The sequence below is a fragment of the Eublepharis macularius genome, chromosome 5, assembly GCF_028583425.1.
Source record: "Eublepharis macularius isolate TG4126 chromosome 5, MPM_Emac_v1.0, whole genome shotgun sequence".
NCBI classification, from domain to species: Eukaryota; Metazoa; Chordata; class Lepidosauria; order Squamata; family Eublepharidae; genus Eublepharis; species Eublepharis macularius.
In genome coordinates this window covers 675,358-691,464 of record NC_072794.1, presented here as the reverse complement: position 1 = coordinate 691,464, position 16,107 = coordinate 675,358, and the positions used below count along the sequence as shown (strand labels likewise).

Sequence of the window (16,107 nt, the reverse complement as noted above, 5' to 3'; positions counted from 1 at the left end):
TTCCCAACCCAATGTGTCTTGTATCTTTACCCTATCCCTGCCTCCTTCTCACCTTTCAGTAATGCACACACTCTCCAGTCGATGTATATCAACATTCTGTTGCTGGAGCCTTACATTTGAGCAGTTAGAATATTTGTGAACATTCTGTGCAGTGCCCTTGGGATAGCTGCCTAGCAACAGTCAACTTTTTGTGTGTAAATATGGGTGATTGCTTCAATAGCTGACGGTCTTGAATCTCTTCTCAGCATTTACAGTCACATGATGTCATGTGCTGGCATGTATGGAAATTCTTTGTTTTCTCTTGAGTAAAATTAATAACTTTTTGTAAGGAGTATGTATTTTGTATTCATTCTTTCAGGAGAATGGCGAGGAACTTGATAACATGTTAGATGCTGCTTCTTCTGATTTAGCTGCAGTGAAGGTAATAGCCAGATGGAGCTTTATGGGCTCAAAACATATTCCAGTACCCTGAGTCACCTTTTTTTTTTAATAGGAACCATATTTTTAACACTGGCTTACAAAGGCAAAGATCTCTGGACTGCCTATCCCTCAAAGTGAAATTCAGCTTCTTTTAGGCATCTCAGTTGCACACTCCCATTGGCCCATGGACAGTCAGTGTGCATTAGAACAAGAGGGTTCTGCCAAAGCTTTCCTTGCTGTCCATGTTACAGGAGAAGGGTAGCTTAAAAACTGTGTTTCGGCTTTGAGGAAGCATCTCAAGTACAGAACTGCTTGTGGTTGTTTGGAGTGAGGGTTTTTTCTGGGGGCTAGGGAAGCTTGGGAATCTGGTTTTGGCCTCAAGCTACCAGTGTTTGGTGCAAGAGACCCTAGCTGCCATTACACCATAAAATCTCTTAATTATATCTACCCACCAGTAGCTCATCTCAAACTTGAAGCAGTTCTGGAAATGCTGCCTCTTTTGTGTTTGTGTTTCTGTGTGTGGAGAGATTTTATTGCAAGAGAGAAGCAGCTACTATATAGTTTTTTAAAGCTCCCTGGCTCATAGACTTTTTGAGCTGTTGTGAAGTACATGGTTCTGTAATCGCAGCCTATGTTTATGTAATTAGATTGGTCATGGCCAAGCAAATTGTCACTGTGCCACTCTTCCCTTCCCTGTTTCCTACCAAGGAAAACTTAATTCTGCCATTTGCCCAGCATTTTCTCTCTGTCTCATAATTCATTCTGTATGAGCAAGACATGGGGAGAGGGCAAAAAAGCTGTACAGGACAATGAAGCCTTACTGCCTGACAGCTGTATACGGAAATTTCGCCAAGCACTGCCCACACACTTTCACGCTTCATAATCATCAGGACTAACCATACATTCCTATAGATGACACGATAACCCTTCAAATAAATTGTACAAAGGATTGGGAAAATCCTAAACTGACTTCTGAACGTTTGATGGAGAAGAGCCTTAGCTCAGTAGCAGAGCTTGAGTTTGGTATCTGGAAGATCTCAGGTTCAGTCCTTGGTATTTCTAGTTTAAAAACTCTTAAAAGTTGGAAGGACCTGAAAGCATGCAGAGCTGTTGCCAGTCAGAATGGAAAGTTTAGAGCTAGGTGGAACTATAGTCTGACAGACATAAGGTAGCATCGTTTCCTGATATTTATGTTTCTGGCATCTAGGAATTTAAAATCATTTTCCAGCTATGGTAGCCCTTTGAGGACTGTATTTGTTGGCCTCAGTACTAATTTAATGTAACTCAAGATCTCCGTTTGCAACATTTTAAGGTTTTTTTCCCCTTATTTTTACTACAGGATTTGGAATATCAACATACAGAGCCAGGTACTGTTACATATCTTGCCTTTCCAGTTAATTCTTCTGATTTTAAAAATGTGTGGGAAAGGTACAGATCTTAAACTTTTTGTTCTATTGTACAGTAGACATTCCAGATCATTGCAAAGGTCATAAAGTTTGGAAACCCAACCACATCCCTAGATCTGTCAGATAATGCCTGTCATTTATGAATTATTTTTCTAGACATGAAGCATTTGAAACAAGACCTATGCTTAGCTTCACAGATGCACTAGAAATGTAATGTCAGATCTTGAAAGCAAAAGATTTGTACTTGTGGTATACTTTTCCTTGATTTGTGATCCACTAGAATAGGGATGGCAGTTTAAAAGTTACCTTAGGGCAATGCCAAGTTTTAAGTCAGTAACGGGATATAACGGAAGAAGGAAGACAAGAGGTTCCAAATGGAAATTCCATAAAGATACTATTTACTGTCTTCGACTTTCACATGTTCATCCACCGGCAGAAGATACTCGAGTTATCATGTTGGAGTGCCCTGCTTTTAAAAAAGAGAGAGAAATTCAGAGTTTGAAATGGAATTTTGAGTTCATTGAATCATTCCGTTTAAGTCTCTTGGAACTTGGGAAGCTAAATATGGGAAGAACTAGAACAGATGAACCTCTTGAAGACTTACCAAGAATGAGCCTGAAGGTTTTTCATTAAACTAATAGGGTCGTGTTCTCCGTACATTTTGGTCTTACTTTAATAAGCCATGTTTAGCTAGCTTAGGCATTTGAATGTGATGTACGCAATGGTTTTCCAATCACTGTATAGCATTAGACTGGCAGCCATGCCCGTTCCGCACTTGTCTTTGCTGTGTTTCCCTGGTGATTAAACCTTGTGCCATTCTATTCCTGTTAAATCCATAGAAAATGAGAAAATGCTCGACATTTTGGGTGACACTTGTAAATCTGAGCCCCTTAAAGAAGACACTTCCGAAGCGGAGCAGGCACAGGAAGCGAAAAACCCGTTGCCGGGCAAAAAGGCAGCCGAGGAAGAGGAAGACACGCTTGCCGCCACCGCTGTGTCAGAAGAAGACCTTTTAGATACGGAAAGCCTCTCAGCCCAGGCTGTGGGCAGAAAGCAGGAGGAGGCGGAGGCAAAGCACTTAGTGGTAGCGGCAGGGGAGACGAGCGAGCAGACAGGCGAGGAAGCCCGACCGGACTCGGACTGTGTAGCGGTAGAGAGCAGGAGTGGTGGAGGAGGAGGAGGAGGAGGTGGTGATGAGAGTAGCAAAACAGCAGCTCAAACTCTGGAAGCCAGTAGTGAGGAAAGTGCGGTTAGCCAAGAGGCCGCGAAGACGGAAGAGAAATCTCAGTGTGCGGAAGACTCCTCCTCTGCCACTAGAGAGTCCTCTGCCCCAGAGGGTGGTGATCAGAACACGAGGTTTGTTTTTTCTCCGTTTTAGACCAGATGCTCTTTTTTTTTTCCTTTTTTTTAAAAAAAAAATCTCTTTGGTCTCAGAGAGAGGCCAGTGTTTACTTCCAATTGGCCTGCAAGACTGATGAAATTGTTATCTTATGCTTAAAAACCCATCTTTTTTTCCTTGTGCATTTTTAAAAACAGAACAGTTTGATTTCTTTTCTGCAACCGTCAGTGATTGTTTTTCGTAAATCCTTATCTTTAATTGTCTACAAGATGCCTGTAAGGTTGCCTTCCTATGTTTGTTCAATATCTCATTAAGATGTTTTTATTGTTGGCTTTTAAAAACTTTTTTTAACATCTGAATTCAGGTAGGTATTGAATTCTGGCAATTTATATATTTATCAGTTGCCTTTTCTTTCCTGATTGGTGTTCCCTTTTTTTCTGTCCGTAGTTTTGAGGAGAACAAAGACACAAAAACAGCTTCAAAAGATGATAAAGGTATGTATTTTTAAATAAATGTTCATATGCTGCATCACCTGAGGTAGATTCTCAACCTTCCCTTGATTACAGCCTAAACTTTTTTTTCAAGCATCAGAGGGTTTTGTGGCTGTTTTATTGACAGTGTTGCTAACACCTTCTGTTTATAGATGGAAAGCTGCCTTATTTATTTATTTCAATTTCTATTCCGTCCTCCCCACACCGGCAGGCTCAGGACTGATTACGTTCATAGAACTTTTTTTTTTATTGAGAGCTGCGGGATCAAAATTATTGTTTAAGTGTCCTCCTTTGCCCAGCCAGAATCCTTGGGTTATATTCTACCACTCTGCTCAGCTAATAGCAGCATCTTCCTCAGATGGAAAAGGAGGCTCTTGGACTAGAGGCAGATGACACTGTTTAGCTGAGTAGAATAGCAGGATACAGCGCTTTGTATTTGTGGATGTTACGGATGTGATCTGCAGCCCTGTGAGCCCCTAGTTGTATTTGTAGCCCAGAGACCAAACAAGCTCCTTTCAGCCACTTGACTAGATTTCATCCTATTGTCAAGCCTCTCCAGAGGACTCTTTTAAGTTCCCCAAGACCGTCCTGTAACCAGAATGCAAACTTATAACCAGATTGCAAATGAACTACCATAGCAAGCAGGGAAATATATCCTAGCTGCTGCAGTGTCATAATACCAACATTGCTCTAACATCCTGCAGTGTGGAGGTGTGGTTCAGAATGTTGGATTGGGACCTGGGAGACTTCCACCTTGAATACTCTACCATGGAAGCTTGCTGGGTGACCTTGGGCCAGTCATACCTTCACAGTGTTAGCCTAACAAGGTTATTGTGAGAATAAAATAGAGAAGAGGAGAATGATATAAATTGCTTTGGGTCCCCATTGGGGAGAAAGGAAGGTGTAATGTAAATAAATAATTTTTGTTTTGTTTTTGCTGGTTAATGTGCACATGCTGGATATTTGTTACTGTTGGGTTTAAATGCGAGCCTCTGAATTAAGAGGGTGGCTGTATGGGTGAGTGACGTGTCCCCTGACTGGATGGTAGCTGTACCGGGGTGGATGGTGGGTGGGAATGAACTGCAGATTTTAGTCTGAGTGCTGAGGAAAAGAGTTCTTTCTGTCTAGTTCAGAGAGTCTATGTGGAAAAGCCTCAGAGAATCTGTGTATGGGTGAGGGCGGCATTTATTCTGTCAGTGAAGAACTGAGGGGAATAAGTCTTTGTGACTGAGTCAGTTTATTATTTCTAGCCTAAGGGGCAACTGTGTGGAAAAACAGTCTTTCTGACGGGGTCTGTGAATAATTTATGAATCTGTACCTAATTTGAAACTGCCAAGCTTATGAACTTACTCAGAAACTCAGTACACATCGGTTCTCTGCAACCATTACACATATGTACTTACAAATTCTTTTTTCTGGTTAAGCAAAAGACCTGTTTCATCTGGAGTACGGGATCCCTTTTTTTAACCTCACAGCCACCCCCATGTGCTCTCTGTTCTGTCATTCTGTCATCTATAATACAGGACAAACTGAAGAGATCTAGAATGAAAGTCTTTGGTGGCAGCAAACCCCTTTTGGGAATACTGAGGGAATCAAAGAGGCAGCAATATATAACTCACAAAGGGGACAAAACACTACAGGTGATGTTCGTGGTGGGATTCAAACCCCAAAGAGAAGGTGTTCTCAAGGTTAAAAAGCCTTGTTAAAGTAGAGAACAGCTGAAGCTCTGTGCGTGTGTAGAAAAAAGGAATGTTAGTGGTTATGGTGCTCTTCTGAAGTAAAATTTAAAGTAATATAAGGAGGAGCTATAATGAAGATCCGACACAGGGTAAAGAGCAACATCCCAAAAGGGTGTAAATGAAGTAAACAAAACGCAACTTTGGCCAGAAGAGGCAGTTCCACAAGGAGCATATCCAGAAAGACTTGGCATTCTCTGATTGCAGTATGGCTGTGATTTGCAGAGCCTTAGAATTAGGAGAGCCTCATGGAACTACATGGTTCTGGATTGAACCCAGTGATAGAATGAACGTGTAAAGCTGCCTTGGACTACATGTCCATCTAACCTACCATTGTCTGCTTTGATAGGCATCAGCTCTCTGGGGTCTCTGAAATAGAAAAAAAATATTTCCCAGTCTTGCTCCCTGAAATCCTTTAACTGGAAATGCCAAAGATTGAACCTGAAACCTTCTGAGCAGCAGAGCAGCTGCTCAGCCTCTGAGCCACAGCCACTCCATTAATCAAATTTCAGACATTCACTGTAACATAAATAGCTTCTTAGGATGAGCTGCGTAAAGCACATCCCCTTCCAGTGGGGCTAGTGAGTGTGGCCGTGTCACACTGTAGTTTGATGCATTTACTTGCTGTTTCCCTCTAGGTCGTAGTGCTGCCACTTCCGGCCGGAATTTCTGGGTGAGCGGCCTTGCTTCCACCACCAGAGCAACTGACTTGAAGAATCTCTTTAGCAAATACGGAAAAGTAAGCCTTTCTGGCCTTATGGCTTAATCCTTACGAGACAGGCGATTGGCTGCAGTGATACATTTTACATGGGGCTGTTCTTGAAGCTTCAGCTGGCACAAAATGCAGCCTCCTGTTGGTTAAGCAGAGTCTACCCACTTACAGAACCAGATGGGAATGTTCAGTCAGCTACCCCTAGCTACCAGCTCACTTCAATTGGGCCTTTAATTGCTTCTCTTCCCGTGTGCCTTGGCATCAATTAAGGTCAAGCTCACTGGCAGTATACTGTCCTCTCATTCTCCCCCCCCCCCCCCGCAGACTGATGAAGTCCTCGGGGGCCAGAAATAAGGCTTTCTCTGCAGCTGCAACCTTTCTCTGGAAGTGGCTTCCAGATGATGTGAAGAAGGCTCATGTGCTGTGGAAGATTTGGAGGCAGTGTTAAGCTCCCTTCCCTTTCAGATTATGTTTAGATAGTTATTTGGGTGTCGGAGAGCCTCTCATTTATGCAGAAAGGGTATGTGTGTGTGTGTAAGAGAGAAGAAATTAATTTAAAATGTTTTTATTAAGTATTTTAATTTTCCATAACAAAGGGAGAAGTAAAATACTTGGAAAGAGTATTTTACTTCTATCTTTAGAGAGACACTGCCCCTCAGACTACTCAAATTGAACCCCTTTTAACTGACTTTTGGCCCCTGGTTTCTTCAGGGTTTGTGAACCAACTGATTAGGTGAATGCGCTCTGGTAAAGCACCTGGACCAGATCTGATTCCGATCGATTTGCTGAAATCAAATTCTCTTTGGTGGAGCAGTATTCTAGCTCCTTTATTCACACAAGTCAACAAAACAGGAATCATGCCAGCCTCATTGGAGGCACACTGTAATTGTGCCGATATATCAGAAAGGCCCAAGAAGTGATCCCGCTAATTACCAGCCTATTAGCCTTCTCTCATCTTTGGGTAAAATATATGTGGCCTGTCTCCAGTCTGAGCTACTGACCTGGTTGGAAGCTGAAGCAAAGGAAAGGTGCTTCTCCTTTGGACCACTGCCTTGTCCTTTACCATCTAGCTGAGAAATATTCATCTAAGGCAGGCAACTGTCTTTATGTCGCGTTTATCGATCTCAGATCTGCCTTTGAGTCTATCTCTAGATCCCACTTGTGGACCAAATTAATTAACTCCACAATAGATAGATGGCTCCTACGGCTTATCTTTAAATTATACGAAGAGCCTTCCGCTCAGGCACTCTATGGTCCAGAGGGTCAGCTTACTAACCACATCTATCTTGCAAAAGGAGTAAAACAAGGCTGTATATTGGCCCCTACACTTTTTAATCTTTATGTAGATGACATGGTGCCTTTTATTAAAAAATATGCCCACCATGCACCCGTATTACCTGGCCGGGAATTACCTGTATACACAGATGATGTAGTCTTACTATAAAGATGTGAAGTAGGCCTCCAGAAAAAAATTAATGCCTTTGTTGAATACTGTGAACTTTCAGTAAACTACAACAAATCGGAAGTTATGATCTTTACCAAAAAAATTGAATTATAGCCGGAAAGCATGGAAAATTAAGGTGGTGAAATTGAACTAAAAACCCAATTCAAATATTTGAGAGTAACCTTTAGCCGAAACCTATCTTGGAAACCACATCTTAAACTAGCTAGGGATATAGCCACACCAAACTCAAATGCTCTCATTAGGTTTTATTTTTCAACCGGGGGCCAATATATCCCGATGGCAATTAGAGCATTTAATGCAAAAATAATCCCCAGTTTTTATACAGATAAGTGAAGTTTCCGAATTTCTGGATAACATACTGACCCAACTTATACGACGGATACTGGGAGCCCTAAAATGTGTGGCAGGAACTGCACTTAGATTAAAGCAAGCGCAGTGCTCCGTTGAATTGAGAGCTTGGTTGGCTGCTTTTAAATTAAGACTAGGTTCTTTATTCTACTCTGCCATCTGGAGGTCTCCATTTATTCAAGGATGAAAACTAGGAGCATTTGGCTAAGGCTGATAGATGAGAAACTAGATATGCATGATCTACAAGAGGCTTGGAGACTGATTAAGTTGAAAATTTTTAATGTGAATAGAGACAGCACAAATAAGTTATAGATGAGACTCAGCACTGTCATCTGCATTTAGATATATTCCAGTTTTATTTTTCTTATATTTAAATGCTGAATTTTAATTATATGGCCCATTTTAACCTATTTTATAAAATACACTATATATATATATATATATATATATATATATATATATATATATATATATATATATAAAACATATAAATATAAAAAAAAATCTTACCGATCCTGTACTTCAGAATTGCTCTTTAGAACTGAGCTGTGCAACAGCACCCACAAGTCCTATTACCAAGAGCCAGGATAGGCATATTGTCCTGCAACAAGGCTGTATGCTGTTGAGTCTTTGTAATTACATTTTCCCCTTCACTATATAAGAAACCGTGCAGGATGCTTCTCCTCAAACACAGTACAGTTATTACAAAACCAAGACTGTATAAACACACAGAAAAGGCCTGGAAGTCCTCATGGGTCTGTATCACTTAAATTAAGAAGGGAGTTGCATGTTCCTCTTGTCCCCCACCTTTGGCTGTATATATCTCCCAGTATCAAGTGCTGGGAGCAGGCTGTGGGGCAGCTGTCTCCTTTATGCCCTGGTTGTTGAGTGCCCAAAGGGATTTGGCCCTTGGAAACAGTTTGGTAGTCTGAGCCAATAGGTTGTTTTTTCTTTTGTTTCATAGTTAACATACCTGCTTCCTTTTCTCAAGGTGGTGGGTGCAAAAGTGGTCACCAATGCTCGCAGTCCAGGTGCTAGGTGTTACGGTTTTGTGACCATGTCCACAGCTGAAGAGGCCACGAAATGCATTACCCATTGCCACAAAACAGAATTACATGGGAAAATAATATCTGTTGAAAGAGTAAGTGGTGCTCTCTCTCTCTCTCTCTCTCTCTCTCTCTCTCTCTCTCTCTCTCTCTCTCTCTCTCTCTTTCTTTCTTTCTTTCTTTCTTTCTTTCTTTCTTTCTTTCTTTCTTTCTTTCTTTCTTATGCATTTTAAGCCAGTTCCCAAGATTTTACTGCAAGGTTTTCTAACAATAATAATTAATTTCAGGCAAAAAGTGAACCTGCTGCTAAGAAACCTTTGGAGAAAAAGGAGAATGAGGTGAAGAGTGAAGTGTTAGCCAGTGACAGGTAATACTCTTCAAGCTTTTAAAAAAAATGCTTTATCCACCTAGAACAGAGGCAGAGCAGTATTTGAAACCCCTCCACCACATATTTCCAGAGCTCCTAGAAGTTCCACGTCATTAATTAGGATATTTTGGAACAGGGGAAGGTATAAAATTGAAAACAAACTCCTGATTCCTTTACCCTGGTGGTACTCCAAATGTATAGCTTCTTGAAAACAAGGGCTGATCTGATCCAGTATTTATTTATTTATTTATTTATTGGATTTGTAATCCACTGTCCCTGTCAGGCAGGCTCAGAGTGGCTAACATGAATAAAATAGCATCCAAGACTGGTAGCAATACAGCAGCCTTCTCTAGCGGCACTATAGCGCATCCCTCACCTTATCGGATGAAAGATGACGACAAACTGCTGGCAGGAACCAAGAGGGGGAGAGACTCCCTCTCCCCAGTGGGAGGCTAAAGAGGAGGCCCGTTTGCTTTAACCACCAAAAGCCTGGCCACACTGAAGTTTGTTTGCCTTGCGTTCCCTCCCTCCATTCTGAACTCAGTGATTGTTGCAGGTCTCCCAGCTCCAAAAAGAATGAGAAGGCTGACCAGAAAGAAGATGCCAAAAAAGCTGAAGAAAAGGATGAGAAGGGGAAAGAGGAAGTGAAATCTGGATCAGCAGACCAGTCTAAGACCTCTAAATCAGGTAATCTTACTAGGCTATGTTTTTAGGGGGAGAAGCAAGAAATGGATGGCAGCTGCATGGGTAGGATGGGGAATCTGCCAGCTCTCTATGGTATTCTGTAGGCTAATGATATAGTCTTGGAAGCCTTCAGGTTAAATCTTGCCTCTGCCCAGGGCTTTTTTCTGGGAAAAGAGGTGGTGGAACTCAGTGGTGGAACTCAAGACCTCACAATGACGTCACTTTAGGTCAGCTGGAACAAGGGGGGAGTTTTTTAAAGTTTAAATTGCCCTTGGTGAAAATGGTCACATTGCTAGTGGCCCCACTCCCTGATCTCCAGACAGAGGGCAATCTAAATTCCCCTCTGCCTGGAGATCAGGGGGCGGAGCCACTGGCCATGTGACTATTTTTAAGAGGTGCCAGAACTCCATTCCACCATGTTCCTGCTGAAAAAAAGCCCTGGCTCTGCCAATCCTAAGCAGAGTTACTCCAGTCTAAGCCCAGGTAATGCTATTAGGTGTTGCCCAGTACTGTTTAACTGGCAGCAGCTGTTCAAGGTCTTGAGTGGAGAAAGATCATTTCCAGCCTGCTACATGGCAACCTTTTAAGTGGATGTGCCTGGGATTAAATGTACGCGCTCTACTCTTGAACTGCCCCCTCCCCACCCCCTGTGCAAATCTAGAGTGTTCTAGATTTTCAGACGAGTGTTTATCTTGCAGTGCATTAATCAAACCCTTGTTAATTGAGCATTAGATGTAAACAGTTCAGAATGGTTCCAGTATGACCTTCAGCTCCGATAGACATATGGTACACGTTAAACATTTTTCTGTTGGCAAGATACATTCATTGGTAAACTATTTGACAGCCTGCATGACTGTTTTGGTGGCTAATTGTTGGTATCGCTGGAGGATACAATCCTCGGGCCTAAGTGAGGAGGATGCTTTTTACATCTGCCTTTTCAAGTGGTAGTAATTTTTGCTAATCTTAACATGGGAATGAAGTACTTTTGCCTTCAAGATGTATAGCAGTAAATTGGTACGTAATTGAGGAATGTCCAGGAACCATAACTGTGCCCACCTCTGTTCTTCAGTTCATCAGCAGACTGCTCACCTTTCCTTATTGTTGCAAACCAGAGCGATCAAAACTTGCTGCCACTTTTGCTCTCTGGCCGTGCACTGTACCTTTACTTCTGGAAGAGTACGCAGCCTGTTGCAAGCCCTTTTCCCACACTAAGCAAGATAAAGCAGATGAAGCTTAGAAAGGAGGTGGGGAAAAATTGAGTTGCCCCTATATCTGAAATACAGTAACACAACAGGCATGCCCCTTCTCTGAACAATTCATCCCTCTTTCTTTGAAACCAAGGCTGTAAAATTCCAACATAGAAAACAGTCCAGTAGCAGCTTTAAGACTTACCAACTTTACTATTTTGCTACTACCGACGAACACAGCTAACTCCTGTAAAATTCCAGGCAGATAAATATTTAATGTTGATTCTGAAGAAAGCTGAGTTCACACTTGATGAGAGCTGGCTCCAAAGACCTGGATAGTGTGTTAAATGTCTAATTTTTCACTTCCCTGCTTTTGTGTAGGCAACAAAGCTACAGAAAGGACTGTGATAATGGATAAATCCAAAGGTGAACCAGTTATTAGTGTAAAGACGACAACTACGTCAAAAGATAGAGTAAGTGAAATAGTGATGCTTTTGTTCAAGTGCATGTACATTCATTTATGTTTTATTTTTTTAACTAAAGCTTTTAGAAATCTGAAGATGTTATAAGCCAACCTGAGCCACACAGAAAGCTTGATCCCACTGTTGGTTGTCAGGTATCCAAACTCTTAAGATGCCTGAGCATTCTTAGAGCAGCCTAAAGGGTTGAATGCATCTTAAGTTGTACTACTCCTTCGTCTGTCCAAAGGCCCCAGATTGTGTTGGATGCCTGCCACTGACACAATTGTCAGAAGAAGGGCAGGAAACAGTCAAGTATCCCTTGAGCATGCCTAAACCTATTCACAGCTGCATGCTTCCTCCCTCCAACTTCAGTTGATAGGATTATCAGAGGAAAGGCAGGAGGCAGCTGTAACCCTCCGCCATTCCTTAATCTAGCTCAGCTGAAAACCCCTCCACCAGGAAATACTTTCTAATTTTATTTATTTATTTGTGTTATTTACAGTATTCCTTTCTCACTGAGACTCAAGGCAGATTACACTGAGTCAATACAATCAGTGGCTTGGACATTCAGTCCCAATGTAATAGGATATGGCTTGCAGAAATTTGAATACAAACAAAAATCCAATTATATAGCTGAAACGAAGCATAAACAGTTAGACATAGCGTATTAAATACACAGTAGTATAGTCCACAGCCCCGTCCCTTAACCAAAGCATATTAATACCGTTTGCATGTGTGATTTTGATTCCTTAGATCTGCCTTGTAAGCCTGTTTTTGCCTGAAAGGTAGGATAAAAACAGACATGTAACCAAGAGGCTGTTAACACACTGTTGCCTTAAATCTTTAAATTGCAAAAAAAAAAAAAATCATATGATGGTAGCAATAGTAAGGCAATGAATTTGTTCATTCTTGTGTGTGGTTGAGGTTTACTTGGCTGATCTCGATTTAAGTGCTTTCATGTAAACTAGAAGCAGATTAACCACATGCGGTGCTTTAAGATCTCTTATGAGAGCTGATTTGGACCATAGAGTACCGATATCATTTTCTCATTGTGAGTGGACAGTGGAGCTGCTAAGAGAGGGATTGCAGGTCAAAATTCTGCGGGCCCAGGGAGGTATTCAGGGTGCTAAAGGAAAGCAGCATCACATTTGTTCTAATTAAGTATCTTTCGTGTATTGGGGGCGGGGCTGTGGAGAGAGTCTTTGTTTGGAGGCCTGTGCTGGATCTAAGCAGGCCTGCAGTGTAATCTCTGTTATGCCTGTAGTCAAAAAGAGAGGCACAGGGCACAGTTGGGAGGATTTCTGAGTGACACTAGGTCATGTGTGTATGCTGCTTAGCACCTGTTATCTAACTAGCAAGACTAGTTGTTCTTTATGTTGAGCAGTACTTCACTAACTAAGGTTTATAAAACACGTTTCTCCAGATAGAACTTGATCCTTCTTTTTTCAGATAATTTCACCAGTGCTCACAAATTTAGGCCAAGCTTTTCCTACTCTACATGTTTTCCAAAATGGGGGTGGGGTGGTGTTTTTGAAAGCAGAAAGGACTGTTTGGATGGATGTATAGCTGTATACGTATATTTGTATGTGTAAGATTCCCTTGAAGTTGCGCTTCTGTAATTTGTTTTTATGACTTTGAATGTTAAGAGTGTCAAGAGCCAGGATCGTAAATCGGAGAGCAGAGAAAAAAGCAGAGAGAGGCAAGGGATTGTGCCCTTTGACAAAATCAAGGAGCAAAGGCGCCTGAGAGAAATTGAACACCGGTAAGATTGTTATGCTAAAATCATTTGCAACAGGAAAATCATTTGCAGCAAAATTTCTGTCAACTCACCACACTCAAATCCTGCCCTCTTCCTTCACTTTTGCCCATCTGGCTTTTATAAAGGAGGTTCCTGCTCTCTGTCTTCCCTGTTGCTTCCCTCATCCAGTCTTTCTCCTGGGCCACTTGGAGGGGGAAGAGGCAGGGGCAGCTGTTTCCACAAATCATCGTCTCAGTTTCTTATATAGGAGAAAATCCCATGTGTTTTCTCTCTCTTTTTCTCTCTCTGTATATATGTGCACGCATACAGAAGATGTGTATATTTTTGTGAGAGAAGGCACACACAAATGAGGGTCAGGTGAGGGAGAGTCTCTGCAAAGATTTGTGTTTTTATTGTTTTTCATTTAGTTGGTGAGAAGCCCAACTGGCGGAGTCTAAATCAGTATAACACATCTGCTTGAAGTTTATATCTGTAGGTCTTTGCATTATGCTTTGAACATGCCTGTCCTGTTGTAACTGTGGCATGTGTTCAGATGCTCTCCTACAGTACTCTTACCTGTGGCAGAGGCTTTTCCCTGTTTGCTGCTGCCAACAATTGCCTCTTTCAGTCCTCGGAGGAAGCAAGCAGCAGAAGGCAACCCCAATAAACTTTATATCCCGCTTCAGGAAGAAAAAACAGTCTAAGAACAGGTGTTCTTAAAGGGAGTTCGGTCATTCTCTAATGGACACCTTGGGTCTGCTTCTCCTGTAACTTCCTTTGACATCTGAAGATGCCCCTACTACTGATGACATGTCTCTTGGCATCACAGAGATGGAGATATTATTCTGCAATAGAACAGAATTCCTCTGGGCTTGCTTTTCTAGAAACTCATTAATAAAAGCCTCATACTTTTAAAAACCATCCTAGCCATTGGCTCTATCAGTAGATTAACATGGTTGATCTTAAAATATTATCTTTTTAAATAAAGTATGTTTTAAAATGGCGTCAATACAGGATAAAAAGGTTAACTTATATTGCTGCATTCTTGGGAACACCTAGTCACCACTTTATGTAGATTCTGTGATGTAATTTCTACCACCTATGTTACTTTTGAATTTGCTTTAATTTTCTCTTTTTAAACTAGCAATAAATTGTCCAAATAACAAAAAGTAAAAAACAGGGTCGCTGCTGCTTCCAAGCTGACACACAGCCAACATTTCCTTCCACAGCCTTTCCCCCTCTTTTCATCATCACTTACAGGCAAGCAGGGAATGGGAGTTTTCTTAATGCAGGCACAGCCTTCCTCTAACCTCTGGGTTTCTGTGCAAAACAGAGCCATCCCTGCTAGCAGTTTATTGATCGTAACTGTTCTCCCCACCCCCACCTCCACTGTGCAGAAGAGGAGGAACCATAGCTGCCTTCACTCCTTGCTGAAACTGAAACCTGTTCAGTCCTAGGCCTAGAAAAGGAATTGCAGCATGCTGCTGTGGTGACTTTCAACAGGTGGCTCAGCCAGGAAGAGAGCCTGTGCACGAGAGCTTTGGGTGCAAGGTCTGCCTCATCTGTTGGGCTTTCCTGTTTGATATACCCAGAAAAACAGAAGACAGCAAGTGAACGACTGAGTGCGGCAGCCTCCAGCTGTGTAGACATTGGAGGATGCTCCATCCCAGGTCTCATGTTTTGCCCCAGGGTTTTCCCATGCAGAGTTCCAGCACACCACCTCTTCTGGAGCAGGGACAATAATCCCTTGCAACGACTACTACATCCTCCTATTACTACTCTCCCCCTCCCCTCTTGGGTCATCTGCTTTCAGAAGAGGAAGCCAAGACTGATAAGCTCTCAGAACACGTCTGGCCACAGAATGATTTAAAGGAGACATTGCCATTCCTATCTTGTCCAAAGCAGTCTTAGTAGAAGCTCCTGATGCTGCTTTAATTTTGACTCCAAAGTAGGAATCCCCCAAGATGTTTTTTTCCTGGGCTACCCAAACAACTCCTTTCCACGTGGTATTCCACAGGACAAATGAGATCCAAGTCAGGCCCAGAGTACGCAGCAAGCTGATCAGAAAATTCACAAGCTTCCTTCTGACTTTATGAGCAGTCTAAAAATCTCCATTGATGTCACAGTGGCTACACATTCCTGAGATGGTGGCACCCAGAGGTTGGGTGGTTTTTTCAAGGGATAGCACAGAATACATACAGCATTATCCTTCTGCATCAGAGAGGCAAGTGCAGATTCCATGCTGTGAGCTCAGGTTTTATTTTCCAGAGTTGCCCGAGTTTCCAGATATCTTAGAAAAGGGCTCAGCACATTGGCTAAAGTGCCAGACTTCATGGCAAGTTCCTCCATAGACTCGTTAAGCTGTCATCAGGGCTTTGGCTTCTGATGTTGCAGCCTGTAGGAATTAGTAGCCAACGCTCTAGGTTGTTGACCAGAAGCTCAAGGCCAATCTATCCACTCTTTCTCCAGGAGAAATTCTTTGGCGAATCTCATGCCCTGGTCAAGACCATAGAGCCTTTCTCCATCTCCCCCGCCCACCCCACCAGCAAGAGTTCTCATGCCTTTCATCCCGCCAGGAATATCGCCTGCTGCCTCCATTTCTGCATTGTCTGGCCTCACTGTGAAGTCAAATCCTCATTGTCCAAGTCCAGCCAAGGAAGTGAATGCCAGGAAAATTTGCCCTTACTCATCCCTGGTGAGGTGGGAT

General features: G+C 42.2%; 1 protein-coding gene across 4 annotated transcripts in view; it reads left to right on the top strand.

The window, feature by feature from the left end:
* The window catches only part of LOC129331241 (scaffold attachment factor B1-like), a 37,241-nt gene that overhangs the window by 5,463 nt on the left and 15,671 nt on the right, over positions 1–16,107 (top strand). For 3 of the 4 annotated variants that reach the window (XM_054981677.1, XM_054981676.1, XM_054981679.1), the window contains exons 5-14: positions 359–421; positions 1,760–1,787; positions 2,666–3,182; positions 3,613–3,659; positions 6,031–6,131; positions 8,909–9,058; positions 9,251–9,330; positions 9,887–10,017; positions 11,583–11,674; positions 13,309–13,424. In XM_054981677.1, coding sequence (XP_054837652.1) covers positions 359–421; positions 1,760–1,787; positions 2,666–3,182; positions 3,613–3,659; positions 6,031–6,131; positions 8,909–9,058; positions 9,251–9,330; positions 9,887–10,017; positions 11,583–11,674; positions 13,309–13,424 — 1,325 coding nt within the window. The remainder of the gene's footprint in view (positions 1–358; positions 422–1,759; positions 1,788–2,665; positions 3,183–3,612; positions 3,660–6,030; positions 6,132–8,908; positions 9,059–9,250; positions 9,331–9,886; positions 10,018–11,582; positions 11,675–13,308; positions 13,425–16,107) is intronic. The other variant, XM_054981678.1, reaches the window with a different exon arrangement.